Genomic DNA, 17,551 nt, shown 5'->3' on the forward strand with positions numbered 1-17,551 from the left:
GTGCTGGGCTGCAGTAATTGCAGCCACAGGAAGTGTGATCAGTTATTAGGTAGGTTGTTATTGTGGTAGTTTTCCAAAAAGATGATTCAAGTTAAACATACAGTAAAAATAGAAAAAATTGTGTATATCGCGCTGACATATATCTAATAACAGCCAGCACAACACTACAAGTGTAAATCAAAAAAATAGGTGAAAGGTAATTTTTTTTTTTTTGCTAAAAAAATAAATAAAAAATTAATGTATATACAAACTAATGTGCAATCCAATTCAAGAGATGTCACCAAGAAGCATTCCTCGGAAGCAGCCAACTTGTCAGACCAAATCCTTTCAAGTGTTCAAAATAGCATGGCCAAAAAAAGAAATACTCCACATAGTGTGAATGTGCATAAACATAAAAAAAGGATTAAAAGAAAATTGGAAACACTCACATTTAGAAAGTGGATCAAGTGCTTAAAATTGAAGTTTATGACGAAACGCGTTGAGACGAGCCCTGCTGATGTCATTGCGTTACCCACAAACCTCAATTTTAAGCGCTTGATCCACTTTCTAAATGTGAGTGTTTCCTATTTTCTTTTAATACATTTTTTATGTTTATATGGATTCACACTATGGAGTATTTACTACTTTCTGCACAAAAATGTTTTTACTTTAAACATACAGTATGTATACCAACCTTGGTTTGAGATTAACTTGGTTTGAGAGCGTTTGCAAGACCAGCAAAATTTTAAAATAAATTTTGACTTGATAAACAAGCGATGTCTTGATATACAAGCAGCATCATGTCACAACTGAGTATAAAAGAGAAGAGAGGCGCCTCTAAGTGTAGCAATATGGTTACATTTAATGAAGGTACAGCATTTAGCAACTCACATTGGCTGATGATTAAAAACAGGCACATCTAAGTATGTAGTTATCTGGGGTAACGCTGTCGACATAGACCATCCTCCTTACTGCCATCGAAGTCAACCCTTCCACGAGCGCTTCAAGCCTCACTTTCAGATTGCTCTACTTCAGGGTAGTCTTCCTGGTCATGATTGCAGACTGACAGCGGTGAGTGCTGGCGGTGCGGAGGATGGTCTATATGGACAGCTTTACCCCGGATTCCTGCATACTAAGATGTGCCTGTTTTAATGGTTAACCATGTGAGTTGCTAAATGTTGTACCTTCATTAAAGGGTAACTCCACTTTCTTGGGGAAAAAATAGCAAATAAAGAAAAATATAGCACATATAATTGCGACACTAATCATATTGTAATTAAATGTTATTAAAAAATACCTTTCCCTTTCAATCTGCAGCCACTGTAATTTTCTGAGAATGCATTGCAATATGGCTACCTGGAGTTGTTCTGTACACAGTGTGTGTACTGACCACTCCCCAAAAAAAAAATTTTCTGCTTGTGTGATTGGCTCACCAATTTTCCCAGAAATCTGCCTAAGATACAAGTCAGATTTCAGGCATCCCCTACAACAAAAATATAATTTTTGAAGAGATACTTTCAATAGGAGCACATCTAAAGGGATGCAGGCCCAGCAGTTTTCCTGATTAGTGCCCAGCAGCTGCACACCTGACAGTTAATTATGAAACCAATCCCATTAGACCCACTCAGTACAGAGGCACAGACAAATACATATGGATTTCTTCAGAATAACAAAAGGTAGGAATCTGCAACAAAGGTTTTTATAATACTTGCAATGTACATAGATCACCCAGGGGGAATGTTTTTTTTTCTTTACAAAAGTGGAGTTACACTTTAAATGTAACCATATTCCTACACTTAGAGGCTCCTCTCTTCTCTTTTATACACTGTAGCTCCTGCTGGATTTTGCTTCTAATCCCCTTGTGGAGGCTTCCATTTGTGGATGGACATTTTATGGTTACACAATCGCATTGCTATAATCTTTTTATATGGACTGTAAAATGAAGGACCTATGAATAAATAGTTGTGGAACGAATCATTGGAGTTTCCATTATTTCTTATCGGGAAATTGGCTTTGATATACAAGTGCTTTGGATTACAAGCATGTTTCCGGAACAATTATGCTTGCGATCTAAAGTTTTACTAAACTTGTATTTGTTAATTGCGCAGTGTCCTTTATCAAAATACTTTGGTTGAAAATCTGAAAACATAAAAAAAAAAAAAAAAAAAAAAAAAGCATTTAGGCAGGGACACATACTTTTTTTTTTTTTTTTTAACAAACACATACCTTATACTAAGGTCTTTTTCACATGGCCGTTTACATGCAGTCAATGGTTTCTAGCGGCAAGAATTAGATTTTTGCAGCAGGAATGACCGGGGACTGCGAATAGTAGTGACTGCTAAGCCTATCTACAACAAATGACAGGCTGAAACGGCCGCCGCTGTTCGCATGTAACCGCACACAGGTTTTTACTCCATATCCTGTAGAGCAGGGATATGCAATTAGCGGACCTCCAGCTGTTGCAAAACTACAAGTCCCATCATGCCTCTGACTCTGGGTGTCATACTTGTGGCTGTCAGAGTCTTGCTATGCCTCATGGGACTTGTAGTTCTGCAACAGCTGGAGGTCCGCTAATTGCATATCCCTGCTGTAGAGGAAAGATTTCTATACATACCCAATCTAAGAGCGCTCCAGTCCAGTCACATGATTGGGTCCCATCATCGGCTTCAGTGTAGAGGAGAGACAGCCAACAACGGATGCCCCATAGTGAGCCTATGAGTGAATTCATTGCCATGGCTCTGCAGTCGTTGTCAGTGAGCTCTCCTCTACACTGAAGCCGACACTGGAGAGATCATGTGACCAGACCAGAGTGCCTTTTAGAATAGGTAAGTATAGGCATCTTTCCTTTTACAGGGTAGCTAGAATAGGCTTAGAATGGGAGTGAGAGTAGATTTAAGCTTAGTTAGGTTTTGACTTGCCTTCCACTTTAAGTAGTTGTTCTGTAAGTGACATTTTGTAATGTTTCGGTTTAATGTCATTGATGTGGAGGAGGTAGCTGATAGGATTCAACTCCAAGTCTACAGAGGAAAGCCAATGGCTTTGTTTACATACCTCAGACCAGCAAGGGCATAGGATGGGACATTCTCAGAAAATGTGAGATAGCATAACCAGCCCAGTTTGGCATCACCAGCAGTTGCTTTGAATCTGAGGGATCTGTTTATGTAGGAGGTCAGGTGTACTATACCATGGTGTAGGGATGCTCTACGGTACAAGGAAATGACACTGCATATTTCGTATTTGAGTTCTGGAAAAGGAAATTCGAGGTTCACCATCCCATTTTAGAATGTAGTGTGGGATATAATTATTAAGTGAGGCAACTAACAATTGTATGTGTGCTGTTGTGCTAATATCATTTGCAATTGCCAGCAATCCACAGGGTCTCTGCTTTCAGGCCTATAATATGAGTTTAACCACTGCAGCCCTGGAAGATTTTTACCCCCTTAATGACCAGAGCATTTTTTCGATTCAGCACTGCGTCCCTTTAACTGACAATTACGCGGTCGTGCGTCGCTGTACCCAAACAATATTGATGTCTTTTTTTTTCTCACAAATAGAGCTTTCTTTTGGTGTTGTTTGATCACCTTCTTCTACATATTTTTGGTAAAAAAAATTGCATTAATTGTATATTGATTGGTTTGCGCAAAAGTTATAGCGTCTACAAAATAGGGGATAGATTTATGGCATTTTTATTATGAATTTAAAAAAAAAAAAAATGTAAATTTTTTTTTTTTTTTTTTATCGGGGCTGCAACATTGCGGCGGACAGATCGGACACTTTTGACACTACTTTGGAACCATTGACATTTATACAGCGATCAGAGTTAAAACTAGCCATTGATTACTGTATAAATGTCACTGGCAAGGAAGGGGTTAAACACTAGGGGGCGATCAAAGGGTTAAGTGTGTTTCCTCAGCGTGTTCTAACTGTAGGGAGGATGGATGACAGAGATCACTGTTTCCGATGACAGGGAACAGAAGATCTGTCATGTCAGTAGGCAGAACAGGGAAATGCCTTGTTTACATAGATCTTCACTGTGATCGCCCTTTGCTGACGATCATCGAGTCCGCGGGCACGCTCCCACCCGCTATCCTGCTCTTGAGCAGGTACTTCAGTTTGCGCAGGAGTGCCACTCTGCTGACGTATATCGGCGTGAGCGGGTCAGCAAGCTGTTAACTTGCTTAGAAAAAAATTGTCAATGAAAGGGTTAAGCTTTGAAGATGACTGGTTACACTGCTGCTCCAGATTCTGTCTGCTTCATTTTTAGTAAATTCCTATCGTAGTGCTTTAGCAAACGAAGGCCTTTCCCACACAGGAAGCAGGAGGATGGTAAAACAGGTGGTTGAGCTGCGTGTTTACTGCACCCACCCCAACTGCCCACGTAAATGATAACATACAGCTGGGGGGCTGTATACATGCCGTGGTTGTGATGCTTTGCGTTGCAGCCTTGGCAAATTTAATGCAGCTTGTTGGGGTGACAGGTGGCAACGCCTGTCAGTCCTGCCCATTCAGTGGGGCCGCACTGCACCAGGAGCCAAATGCTTGCCTCATGATTGGGGTGCTTAGTTCCATTAAAAATTGCAATTGCAAAAAAAAAAAGGCAACTAGAAAAAACAGACTTTCATGAGACAGCCAGTACAAAGACTTCTAAACCAGTGCCAAATTCAGTTACAACGTGAAGCACAAACCTAAAAAAGTAAATCAGTTAAAAAAAAAGAAACTTCCTTTACCCTTCCTGACTGAGTGAAATCCTTGTTCATTTATGTCTCACATGACTCCCCAGCTCAAATTTAGAGGGTTTCAGCAGCAGAGGCAATGATGCCAATCAAGAAAGCGGTGTGAAGGACTTGTTGCAGATTGACAAGCTGCAGGCTTATGAATCAGCAGTGACAATGCATATAGCCACGCCCCTGCTACATTTTTATCATCCCACTGTAGTGCAAGCAGGTGCAGCCTACATGTGAGAGGCAATGCTCAGGAACAGTGCAGCATTATTGCCACTCCATCACAAGACGCTAGATTAGGTGGGCTTCACTGGCAGTTTCGACAGGTATTTTTAGGACTTCGCAAGGGGATCAAGAGAAAGATGTAAGTGCAGATGCACTTATAATTAAGTGCTGCTGTACATGGGAGGTCATAGTTCAACTTTTAAGGGGTTCTAAAGTCTAAACTGTTTTTACTTTAATGCATTCTCTGCATTAAGTTTAAGTTAACTTTTGGAACATGTTTTCGAACATGTTATATATTGCACCTGTATTTAGGGTGGAACATGTAACATGTTCCAGCAGCTGCAGCCTCTCCACCCCCCTCCTTCCTCAATGACAGCAGGGTGTTGTCTTTTCCAGGCGCCTGCTGTCACTGTTTGATAATAACATCGCCATGCAAGGGCTCCGCCCGCCCTGTCACTTCATTTATTCACAGTCCTTTGTGAATGGGAAACTACAAGTCCCGACAGTTTAGGCGCCTTTCACACGGACAGCTGTTCTGCCGCAGTTAAAAGCATATAATGTCTTCTTTGAAATTCACGACTCCAGGCACTGCGATCAGCTGCATTTGTACAGTGTGATTACCTGCGTTTACGTGCGGTTACATGCGGTTGCGTTTAGCTGCGGTAGTCATTCACATATTTTTTATTTTTTTTTGGTCCTTTGAATCTACCCATGATGCATTTGGTCCTCTGCATTTCAAACCATCTATTTCCTGTCTCTTGATCTCTTCAACACTCGGTCGGCATATCCTGGGCATTCTGAATCCCATAACTCCGGTCGAGCATGCACCAGGGCTATAATGGCCTCATGGGAGATATCTCGTGCCGCCATGCTGCCTTCTCCTCTTTCCTCTATCCCTCTGAACTTCCTGTGTCATTTCCCAGGTATACCTACTGATTATGATGTGCTTCCTGTTGTTCTTTTTTTTTTCTCACGCTGCTATCCACAGTTGACACAAAGTTGACTGCAATTACCTGCGGTTATGTGCATATAGCTGCGCTAAATTGCTCCTGGACGCAGTCAATTTTATTTTTTCTATCCGCACCAAACCGCATGTAACTAAATCGCAGCTAAACGCAGTGTGTGAATGGGGCCATAGGAAAGCATTTTGTGCTTTTAGCTGTGGTAGAAAACTAGAAAATCTGCAGCACAAAAGCACAATTCTATCCATCCCTGTGAAAGGGGCCTTATGTGGCTGTTGAGCTCTCTGGTAGTTCATTCATTCTTCCTGTCAGTGTGTATCTGTCCGTACTAGGTACGAGCAGGCAGATACACTGAGAAGTCTGCAGGAGTCCTACATGGCAATGCTTTCCAGGCTCCAAGTAAAAAAAAAAAAAAAACCTGCAAGACAAAGGCAGAAGAGCTAGTATGCATCGCATACTAGCTTATTATGAAATACCTTAGACCGAAGCTGTTGTGGTCCCCGCACACAGTTGTGACTGGCGACATGTCTCCTGGGGTTATTTCAGGGTTCGCGTGCTCCGGCGCTGTGATTGGCCGGAGCCTCGATGACGTCACATGCGCGGGAGCTGCCGATCACGGCATGGCTACTGAAGAAGTGGCACGAGCGGGCCGTTTCTTCAGTGCTCATGTGCCGATGACGTCAGCATATGTGGATACAGTGAATATCTCCTAAACTGTACAAGTTTAGGAGATATTCACGGTACCTACAGGTAAGCCTTATTATAATCTTACCTGTAGGTAAAAGTGGTGTAACGGGGTTTACAACCACTTTAACCCCTTGCCGCCGAGTGTACGCAGATACGCGGCCTCGGCTTTCGGGGGTTATACCGGGATGATGCCCACAGCTGCAGGCATCATCCCGGTACCGGTTTTTAGAGCGCGCGGTCGGCTACCCAGGGATAACAATTGATGCGGCTAAAAGCTGCTTGGTTGTTATCTTGGAGGAGCGGGAGGAGACATCCCCCCCCTCCCGCCGCCTTCTCCCTTCCCACCAGGAGTCCCGATCGTCGATCCGCTGGCTAGAGAGAGACTGGCACAAAGCCGGAAACGGCTTAGTTCCAGTCTTCTCTCTGTAAACACGGAAGTGACGTCACAACATAATATACAGTATTCAGAATTGTGTTCGGCGATTTGAATACTTTGAAGTGCAAAGGAGGAATTTGGGGTCTTTTAGACCCCCGATCCCTCCATAAAGAGTACCTGTCACCACCTATTACTGTCACAAGGGATGTTTACATCCCTTGTGACAGCAATAAAAGTGATCAAAATTAAAAAAAAAAAAATAAATAAAAAAAAAATCACACATGTGAGGTATTGCCACCATAATCAGAGCAAGAGCAATAATTCTAGCACTAGACCTCCTCTGTAACTCTAACCTGGCAACGGTTATTTTTTTTTTTAATGTCACCTATGGAGATTTTTAGGTACCGTAGTTTGTCGCCATTCCAAAAGTGTGCGCAATTTTTAAGCATGACATGTTTGGTATCTGTTTACTCAGCGTAACATCATCTTTCACATTATACAAAAAAATTGGGCTAACTTTACTGTTTCGTTTTTTTTAAATTCATGAAAGTGTCTCTTTCCCCAAAAAGTTGCGTTTAAAAGACTGCTGCACAAATACTGTATGACATAAAATATTGCAACAATCGCCATTTTATTCTCTAGAGTCTCTGCTAAAAAATTATACATAATGTTTGGGGGTTCTAAGTAATTTTCTAGCAAAAAATACAGATTTTAACTTGTAAACACCAAATGTCAGAAATAGGCTTAGTCATGAAAGGGTTAAGAAAATACATAAAAACTGAGAATGGATATGATTAATTAGACTGGCCATACATTGTGTGGTCCTGCCTTGATCTGACTGCCCAGTGAAACACATGGGCTAGGCTGTTTGGAAAAATCCTTACAAGACAATGAGTGTTTCACAAGAGTTCACTTACACACGCAGGGCCCCTTCTGTCTTCTAACTTATCAGGAAGGAAGGTACAGACCACAAATCTACCACTTCAGCCTGTTGGGCAAAGGCGCAGTGGGTTCTGGTGTTAGAGAGGGCAGGCAAATGTTTTCCTGTCCAGTGTTCTATGGAAGATATCTATGGCTAGACGTAGACTTCTAGAACCTCAGTAATGTCATTGATTTTTCACACATTCTTTATTCTATATATCACTACAACTCACAAGTGCGAATGTATTTCTTTTACCACACATTATAGTGCAGAATGTTAATTCTGGTGTTGGGCAAAGCTGACTGCCACATGTATATAAGTCTTAAAGTATAATAAAATCCCTTTTAAATGTAAAAAAGAAAGTAAATATCTTTTTCACTGCCCGTCCTGCCAAACTCTGCTTTATGTACAAATTCTTATCCCTTGCAGTACACTCAAAAACTGACACTTCTGGATGCGTCAGTCTCCTGGGCCTCCCACGGCTCTCACTAATTCCTCTTGCTGACTTCCACATCATTATAGAACACAATATTGACTTGAAGGTCATTAGGAAGAACCACTGAGCACTGCGCTGGACCAAGGAGATCAACACTGGAATTGTTGAGTTCCCTGTGGATGAAGCATGTTGGACAGAGACACAAGTATATACTTTCTTTTGTAGATGATCAGATGCTTTGCCCGTTTAAAAATTGTTTACATCTGGTAAAAGTGATTTCCTTTACCTTAGAGGTAATCATAGCCATTCCGGTCTCTGGTTACCTCAATGGTCAGGCGGTGGAAGCGCCGACTGGACACTCAGGTCTCCCAGTGGGGCGGGGAGCTCGAAAGAGCCACGGAAGGAGGGAGGGGAAGTCTCCTCCCACTGCTTGTGAATGCAATCCAGCGGCTAATTAGCATTTTTGATTGCTTTTATAAGAGAGCCAACCGTTGGCTCTAAAAAAAACAATACCAGGATGATGCCTGCCGCTGCAAGCATCATCCCAGTATCCCCACTTGAAGCCCAGTTATGTTGCTGGTCATCAAGTGGTTCAGAGAAGATATGACAGCAATATACAAATGTCTTAGTGATTATAGCATAGGGAGAAAAAAATTCAGTATCGGGTCGCTTAACATGACACATAGACACTCAATGAAGTTGGAGAAGCAGCAGTTAACTACCTCAGCCTCGGAAGGATTTACCCCCTTCCTGACCAGGCCATTTTTTGCGATACGGCACTGCATCGCTTTAAATGACAATTGCGAGGTTGTGCGACATTGTACCCAAATGAAATTGAGCTTTCTTTTGGTGGTATTTGATCACCTCTGCAGTTTTAATTTTTTGCGCTATAAATAAAAAACAATATTTTTTTACTTTCTGCTATTATACATATCCACAAAAAAAAAATCTAATTTATTCATCAGTTTAGACCAGGGGTGCCCAACCTTTTGAGGAGGGAGGGACACTTTAGCGACTTGGTAACAGGTCGCGGGCCACAATGAGCGTAGTGGGCGGATGGCAGGTCTGTGTCCACTCTGCATATGTAGAGTAGACACAAATGCAACCCGCTCTACCCTAAGGGCCCTGCGATCTGCCCAGACAGAAGGCGACAGATCCCCTTCTGTTTTTTTAAGCAGATCGGATTGCAGATAGGCGGGTGTAAGCAGACACGAGTCTGTTTACATCTGCCGCTCTATAGAGGTGAATAGAGGGGCCGATTGGGTCCGCCTGAAAAACAGACAGGCAGACCTGATCGGACCGATCGTGTGAAAGGGGCTTAAGGCTGCTTTTACACTGATGCACATTGGTTTACCTGCATCTCAACTGACCTTGATCTTCACTTCTTCCTCAGGATTCCTGCAGCTGGTTGCTGCTGTCCCCCAGGTGGTTATAACTGGTGGCTGCTGCTGGCTGTCCTCCAGGGCTGGTACTGCTGTTGGGTACTGCGGACAGGTGCTGGTACTGCTGGCTGGTACTGCTGTTGGGTACTGCCTGCTGGTACTGCTGGCAGATACCGCTTGCTGGTACTGCTGGCGGGTACTGGTACTGCTGGTGGGTACTGGTACAGGAATCAAGGGGGGGATCAAGAGGTTAACTGTGTTCCCTGAGAGGTGTTTCTAACTGGATGGGCTGCCTGGGAGAAGAGAGAGATCGCTGTTACTGATAACTAGGAACAGCGATCTCTCTCTCCTCCCCTGTCAGAATGGGGATCTGTTTGTTTACATTGACATATCCCCGTTCTCACTCTCTTTCCTGTGATTGCGGGTGGCTCCCGCGGCACGTGCCCGCGGTACCACATGCACAGACCGACGTACGGGTACGTCGGTTTGCGCATGCGAGCCGCCTTGTCGCAGTATATATGCGGAAGGCGGTCAGCAAGTTGTTAAACTTAAACTGCGTAAGGAGTTCTTTACTGTCAGAGCAATAAGGATGTGGAACTCCTTTTCACAGTGGGTGGTGTCTGTGGAGTATCGAAAAAAAAAAAAAATCCTAGATGAGTATCTTGGCGAACACAATATACAGGGATATGGAAAATAGTATTCACGTAAACACTCTTACACACAGGTTGAAATGAATGGACTGGTGTCTTTATTCAACCTTACCAACTATGTAACTACATAGTCGCATAATTGGTGGTTTGACAGTTTAATATCCCCAAAAGATTTGCATTTGACAGGCTTTCCTTGTAAGCATTTCGTAGACGAATAAAGTTAAACTGTGTGAAACCAAAACCGTTTTTTTTCATTTTGGATAGTGTGAGAAGGGATTAGAACTCCTGTACGGTTTTCACTGTTATTCAGGGCTCTGTTAGCTCCTCGCTTTCTTGGGAAAATAGGCAGCAGATGAGTAAAAATTTGACAGGGGTTCTAGCCTTCCCCAACTACATAAAAATTAGGCATTTTTATTTCTGTTGAAGAACTCCTCTCATTTATTTATTGTCTGGAAAAACATTGTCAGCAGAACAGGAAGTGAGGGTAAATGTCTCTGACTCCCTGATAGCAGTAGAAACAGGTGTTCTAATCCTTCCCCACTCTATTTAAAACTGTGGCAAAATGTTTTAGCTGTACATAAACTTGAAACCTGACATGCCTTTTTTAATGACTTATTTTCTGCTTTCATTGCAGGGAAAAGCCTGAAAGAACCTTTGATTTGGTGCTGAAAGTAGAGTGCCCAGCCTCTGAAAATGAAGGTATGTCTCACTGCCTTATGATGAAATACGATTTCCTACAGAAGTCATTTATTTTTTACTTAAGACGTTGTGTAATATCGGTTATGTTTTTAATGTTTAGAATTATGTGAAGTATATTTTTGGCATATATTTCAAATCAGAAAAGCAATCCTTTCCTTTGCCAAGATTCACAGAGACCACTGATTAAATATGAATATTTAAACTTATAAAGCTGGTCATATACCAATAGAGTTTTATTCAAAATTTTCAGTTTCAGAATGTTAGTTTGATATAGTTAAAAACTAAGTTTTCCTTTATAGAAAAAACAAATGCAGACATTTTTGGAAAAAAAAAAGAGCATTTATTATTATTGTATTTTTGTTTTTTTTGCACAGGTGCCTGCAGAGCTTTGCACCCACGATCAGTGGATTGTGGCTGCAAACTATTCCTCCAGGTCCGTTCCCGTACCTGTGTATGGGCCTTTTGAGTTTGCACACCTGGAGGAGGTGTCATTGCCACCATGGTGGATAGAACTCTATTGCACAGGCCACTTGCGACATTTCAGAAATGTTCTGTGAAAAAAAAAAAAGTAAACTGTAAACAGTGTAATGCGCTGGGGTTGAGGCATCAGAACTGCTTCTTAAAGCACACACATCACTGGCCCTGTGCTCAGCGCAGCTCGCGGGCGTGAACAAGCCCTCAGTGTAACTTGGGCCTCATGCACATGAACGTTTACTAGTGGACAAGTCTTCTAGAGTAAGATGTACTTTTGTGCACCCAGGGAGCTGCAGTTAATGCGTGCAGCCACCAATACAAGTAAAAGGCCATACACAGCCATATTAATTTAAATGCCAGTCGCTTCTGCGCCTGCTTTTACCTGCGCATGTGTGGTCGGTGTATTGCCTCCAATGCACCACTTCTGCATTTGGAGAAATGCGATGTACGTGCATGAGTAGGTGAATGTCAAGAGAAGACATGTCCGCTTGTAAACCTTCATGTGCAAGAGGCCTAAAGCAGTATTAAATCTAAAGGCAAACCTATAATATATTGCAGCTTACCACTTCTTAGATGTAATGGCTGCATTTGTTTTTTTTAGGTTTTGTTTATTATATTTTCTAAATGGTTACTATGCATGTAGTTTCTTGTACTGTGCCTCCCAATTGTAGTCTAATCTCACCTCATAGACTTAGAGAATGGACATGGCTAAGATGTATAGATACAGTAAGTGCAAACGCCTATGCAACTCCCATTATATTTTGCTTTATTCAAATATTCTATTTTAAAGCTTAGTTAGCATCACATATATACTTTAAGTTTAGTGCCTTCATGACAAGTTTTGTTTAAAATGCAATGTAACAGTTATTTATTACCGCTTACATTGATCGCAGTACTTCCCCTGACAAGCACACTTCATGTGCTTTACTCTCCATATGGATGGAGTTATCTGGTTAAAGAATCTACTTTCTAGACTTAGATACTGGCACAGAGATGGCACAATTATCATGTAAATCTTGGTGCCTTTTCAGTCTTGACGGTGTTCAGATTTGTATGACACCTATCAGCCCCGGCTGCAGCCTCCCAACTTTGCTGCAAAATTACAGTGTTTCAGTCTGATCACTGGAGGTGAGGCGAAGAAAAGGAGGAGAAAATTCTTCTTATTATTTGCAAGATGACAGCATCTCAAGGAAAGTCCCTTGACTGAGGATCAATACCTGCTTTTTAACGCTAAGAAATACATTTTTTTTTTTTTGTACAGTGTAAAAATTGGGCTTTTTTGAGCGCAGGGGAGAAACAGGTGCAGCATATAGTCTGCTGCTAGCAGCCTGTCAAAATCAATGACAGGATAAAGTATGTGGTAGCTGTGGGTGGCTGGATGCTATTTAGGGCTGTATGTGTTCAGGGTTGTATGCCCCGAAGGTGTCATTTTTTTACAGCGCTAAACTTAAGTACCGATTGCACCCTAAAACCTGATTTTTATGATGTAAGAGTCAAATTGCCTGTGTACTTGAGCCCCTAAAGTAGGAAAAAAATCCTGGTAAAATCAGTGCATCTTTGACCTTCAAGAGTCATGTCTGGTTTTGGAAACCGAAAGAGGAAAGCAGGAATTTAAACATATAACTAGTGTCATCACCCCATGTAATATTTGACATAGCCAATGTAACAACCCCTAGGTTTGAAGTTATCTTTGGAAGTAATAGTGAATAGACCTTTCTTGCTGGCTTTCCTCCACCTGAAGAACATGCCCCTCTGTTCTGGCATTCATTGCTTCTGGATGCATTTTTCTTGAATTCATACATTAAAAACTAGTAGTTCTTCTAACATTATCAGCATGATCCTCAGGACTAACACATCTCAGACTCCCAGTGGATCTGCATGTTTTCTGTGTGATGTGTTCACAGCTAAATCAGAAATAATACACAGCTGCCCCCTGCCTTATGATTTCCTGCTAGTGTCATTAACACCAGAGCCTTGGCAGGGCTTCAAAAGAAAACACAGCTTAAACCACAAACACAGGAACTCATCGGCAGTCGTTGGGATCCATTTAAAATTTTACACTAGAGTGGCACCGCTGACTAATGGAAAAAATAGCTTGTATTCATTTTATATACCAAGAAATACTACAGTTCTGAATGCATGGATGGCTTTCAGACTCTGCAGTGTTTCCTTTGTGTCTGTATTATTCGCATGTCTTTTATACCCGATCTGCAAATGTATAAGCGAATACATTTTTTGTAAAAGAAGGTATTGACTGAATTCATTGCCACAATCATTAAATCAACAAAAATGCAGAGGGCTTTTAGATGGCTTTCTTATGCTTAAAAGAGAAATATAGTTACAGCATATGTTATTTTATAACATCAGCATTGTAACATAAGGTACCCAGATTTTCAAAATGAAATCTGGGGACACCCCACTGACAACACCCGCTTTTATTACTATCTGCATGCAAAGCAAACCGCACGAAATGTTGGGTGTGGCCAACTTGCGCTAACAGTTCGAGGGTTTTAAAGGGGTTTTACTAACATGGGTCTGGAGTGCAGTGATTACAGGTAGGGATAAATGACAAACGCCTCATTTATTATACAATTCTGATGCGTTTGTGTGCTCAGTTCTATATATTCTGTATAATGAAGTAATTGGGCAAAGCAGATAAACCTTGTATAAAGAAAAAAGTGTGCTAAATAGTCGGTATGCATGGGTAGAAATATTTCCATCATTCCCTCTGGTCTGGTGACATTGCTGAACTCTTAGCAAGAACAATATTGGGGCATTAGCTAGTTACCAGTAATATTCTATATTCTAATGAGGTGTGCCCCACTCATGGATGCTACTTCCTTCCTGAAAACTGTTAGATTCATGCACCCCCTGACAGCAATGTAAGCGTAAACTTCTGCCACTGAAACAGACAATTGGGGCTGGAGCACAGCAATGACAGCTACTGGTTTTTGCTAAATTTTTATTATAAAAGAAACCGTTATTTAGCAGAAAGACATAATTATACCTCCTTACAATAAACACACAGAGGTTGATTTGCTAGAACTGGAGAGTCCAAAATCGAGTGCAGCTGTTCATGGTAGCCAATCCACTTTTAACTTCAGCTTGTTCAATCAAGGTTTGGCAAAATATACCTAAAAGTCGATTAGTTTCTCTGCAGAGCTGCACCAGATTTTGCACTCTCCAGTTTTAGCAGATCAACCCCATGGAATCGTATTACAAAGAAGATGAATAAAGTATATAAAGTGAAATGGAATGGTGCCAGCATCTCCTTCCGTATAGGAAACTATGCATTAGAGAAATGACAGTATTGGTAAAAATTGTTTTACTTAAGTAGATAAAAGGTTGTTGAGTTTATTAGTTTAGATGTTCATATCAACCAAGGCACCTGCCTGGAGTTTGCATGTTCTCCCTGTGCCTGCGTGGGTTTCCTCCGGGTACTCCAGTCTCCTCCCACACTCCAAAGACATGCTGGTAGGTTAATTGGCTCCTGTCTAAATTGGCCCTAGTATGTGTATGCATTATTTGTGAGTTAGATTGTACACTCCTTGAGGGCGGGGACTGATGTGAATGTGCAATATAGGTGTAAAGTGCTGCGTAAATTGACAGCGCTATATATGTACCTGTAACAAATAAAAAAAATAACCTCTGCCTTTTAGGATCTTTAAGATCAGGCATCTTCTATTTTGAAGATGTTTGATTTTGTTTATCTACTCCAAAACCGATGGTAAGGGTTGTCCTTCCAGTGTAATAAGAATGTTTTGTCAATATTCAGCAAGTTCAGAATCTGAGACATTTTAGGATTTAAACGAGAAGTACAGCCAAAACTCTCCTATGGATCAGATGAGTGCAGTTAGTTTTGCACTCCTGTGACCTGTTTTTAGCAGAGTTGGTTCAGGCACTGCGTCATCACGACCATGGAGTCGGGATCCACTCAGATCCCTGGACCAACACCCGGCTCAGCCTCTTAACGAGCCGCTGATACCTGAGACAGTCGCTCCAGTGACCGAAGAGGGGGCAAAGCAGAGAGCGGCTGCAGCTCTCTGCTCAGGGAGCTGTGAGAACAGAGCGATCGGCGTTGTTCGATCGTTTGGCTCTCAGTGTTAGAGGTGCTGGGGGACAGATGCAGCATCGGACCAATTTTGCATCCACCTAGGAAAGTATGAATCTGAAAAAAAAAAATTTTTTTTAAAGGAAATCTTTGGATAAGAGTGTTTCTGTGTTCTAGTTTCAGACATATGGATGGTTAAATGATAAAATTAACCCAAAAAGGTTTGGATTGCTGAGCAAGTCCAACAAATGGAAGGATTGCTTCATTAGGAAAACTCCTATCTGGTGTGTTATATCTGAGAATGAGCAATTTAAAGGAAGCCTCTTGGATATTTAGCTGAGCATTTGTGCGACAGGCTGCAAGGTATTTCCCATTGTTGGTCTATAAACTACATTGCTAGATCCCTTTGGCACTCTGAATTTAGGGGATCATTTTTCTGGGATCCCATAAGCTCATGTATAAAGGCGAGTTTGCATGCCAGGTTCCTGGTGCCTATTTTGCAGAAAAGAAAAAAGGCCTACAAACGATGTCAGTGATAGCAGTATGTACCGTTTGGTTTGACTGTTTAATATGTAGTTGCTCGTTTGCTGGTGGTACCACATGGGAATGGTGTGTGTACCATCTGCTTTGGTTTGAAACTGTGTTTCGATCATGGAGGCATTGGGAATAAAATAAGTCTGGGAGCAACTTTATGGGATCAATTTAAAAGAAAATAACTAAGATTTGGAGGGATTCCTTCTCTGTGTGCTTGGTGGCTAGGTTGTGAGGACAGTTTGTTACCGCTGTTAAAAAAATAAATAAAATAAAAATGTAAACTTGATCCAATGGTTAATCCCAATTTGACTTGTATAAGTTTGTGATCAACAAAAAAAAACATTTTTTTTAATGATCTCTTAAACCACAAGGGCATACATAAAATGCATGAAAAAAGCTCAAACATGGATGTGCATTGCCTTTCATTTACATACGTTGATGCACATTTTTATGCCCGATGATGTGCTTTTAAAGTGCATTTTGTAGATTATTTCCTTTTACATCACATAATTTTCCTGTTCGTTGGTTGAGAGAAGGAGTAAGGAGATAGGAAGAAAACGAGAGCGATACAGAGAGAGAGAGAAGGAACACATTTTTGTTTTTTAACCACTTGACCTCCGTAAGATTTACCCCACCCCCCTTCATGACCAGGCCACTTTTTGCGACACGGCACTATGTTACTTTAACTGACCATTGCACGGTCTTGCAACGCTGTACACAAATAAAATGTATGTAAATTTTTTCAATACAAATAGAGCTTTCTTTAGGGGGTATTTAATCACCACTGCATTTTTAGTTTTTTGCGCTATAAGCAAAAAAGGGCCAACTATATTGAAAAAAAAATATTTTTTGCTTTCTGCTATAACACATATCCAATAAAAAAAAAAAAAAAAAGTCTTCATAAATTTAGGACAATATGTGTTCTGCTACATGTTTTTGGTAAACAAATATCTCAATAAGCATATATTGATTGGTTTATGCGAATGTTATAGTGTCTACAAACTATGGGATATATACTGGAATTTTTATTCATTTTTATATTAGTAATGGCGACTTATAGTGGGACTGCGATATTACGGCACTAACTGACACTTTTGACACTTTGTGGGAACCAGTGACACTAATACAGTGATCAATGCTAAAAATATGCCCTGTCACTGTACTAATGACACTGACAGGGAAGGGGTTAAAGATCTGGGGCGATCCTAGGGTTAAATATGTGCCTAGCCAGCGTGTGTGTTTAATATGTGTGCTGCTTTTACTAGGGGAAGATGTATTTGAGTCCCTGCTTTGCAGGGAAACAGAATCCATCTCTCCCCCCGTCAAAACGGAACTCGGCCTTGGTTAAGAGTCATTGGCAAACAGGATGTCTAGTGTAACAGCCCTAATCATTGTGATTGTACTAGCTATACCGAGGAGGAGGAGGTGGATGAGGAGATTGAGAGAAGCCAAA

General features: G+C 41.3%; 1 protein-coding gene across 6 annotated transcripts in view; it reads left to right on the top strand.

Moving 5' to 3' along the window:
* DENND1B (DENN domain containing 1B) overlaps nt 1–17,551 on the top strand; it is a 422,418-nt gene that overhangs the window by 45,958 nt on the left and 358,909 nt on the right. For all 6 annotated transcript variants that reach the window (XR_012235321.1, XM_073592973.1, XM_073592974.1 and 3 more), the window contains exon 2: nt 10,975–11,039. Coding sequence is in view for 5 of the 6 variants with exons in the window: in XM_073592973.1 (XP_073449074.1) it covers nt 10,975–11,039 (65 nt within the window). In the remaining variant the exon portion in view is untranslated. The remainder of the gene's footprint in view (nt 1–10,974; nt 11,040–17,551) is intronic.

Source organism: Aquarana catesbeiana, linkage group LG07 (assembly GCF_042186555.1).
Source record: "Aquarana catesbeiana isolate 2022-GZ linkage group LG07, ASM4218655v1, whole genome shotgun sequence".
In the NCBI taxonomy this organism is placed as follows: domain Eukaryota; kingdom Metazoa; phylum Chordata; class Amphibia; order Anura; family Ranidae; genus Aquarana; species Aquarana catesbeiana.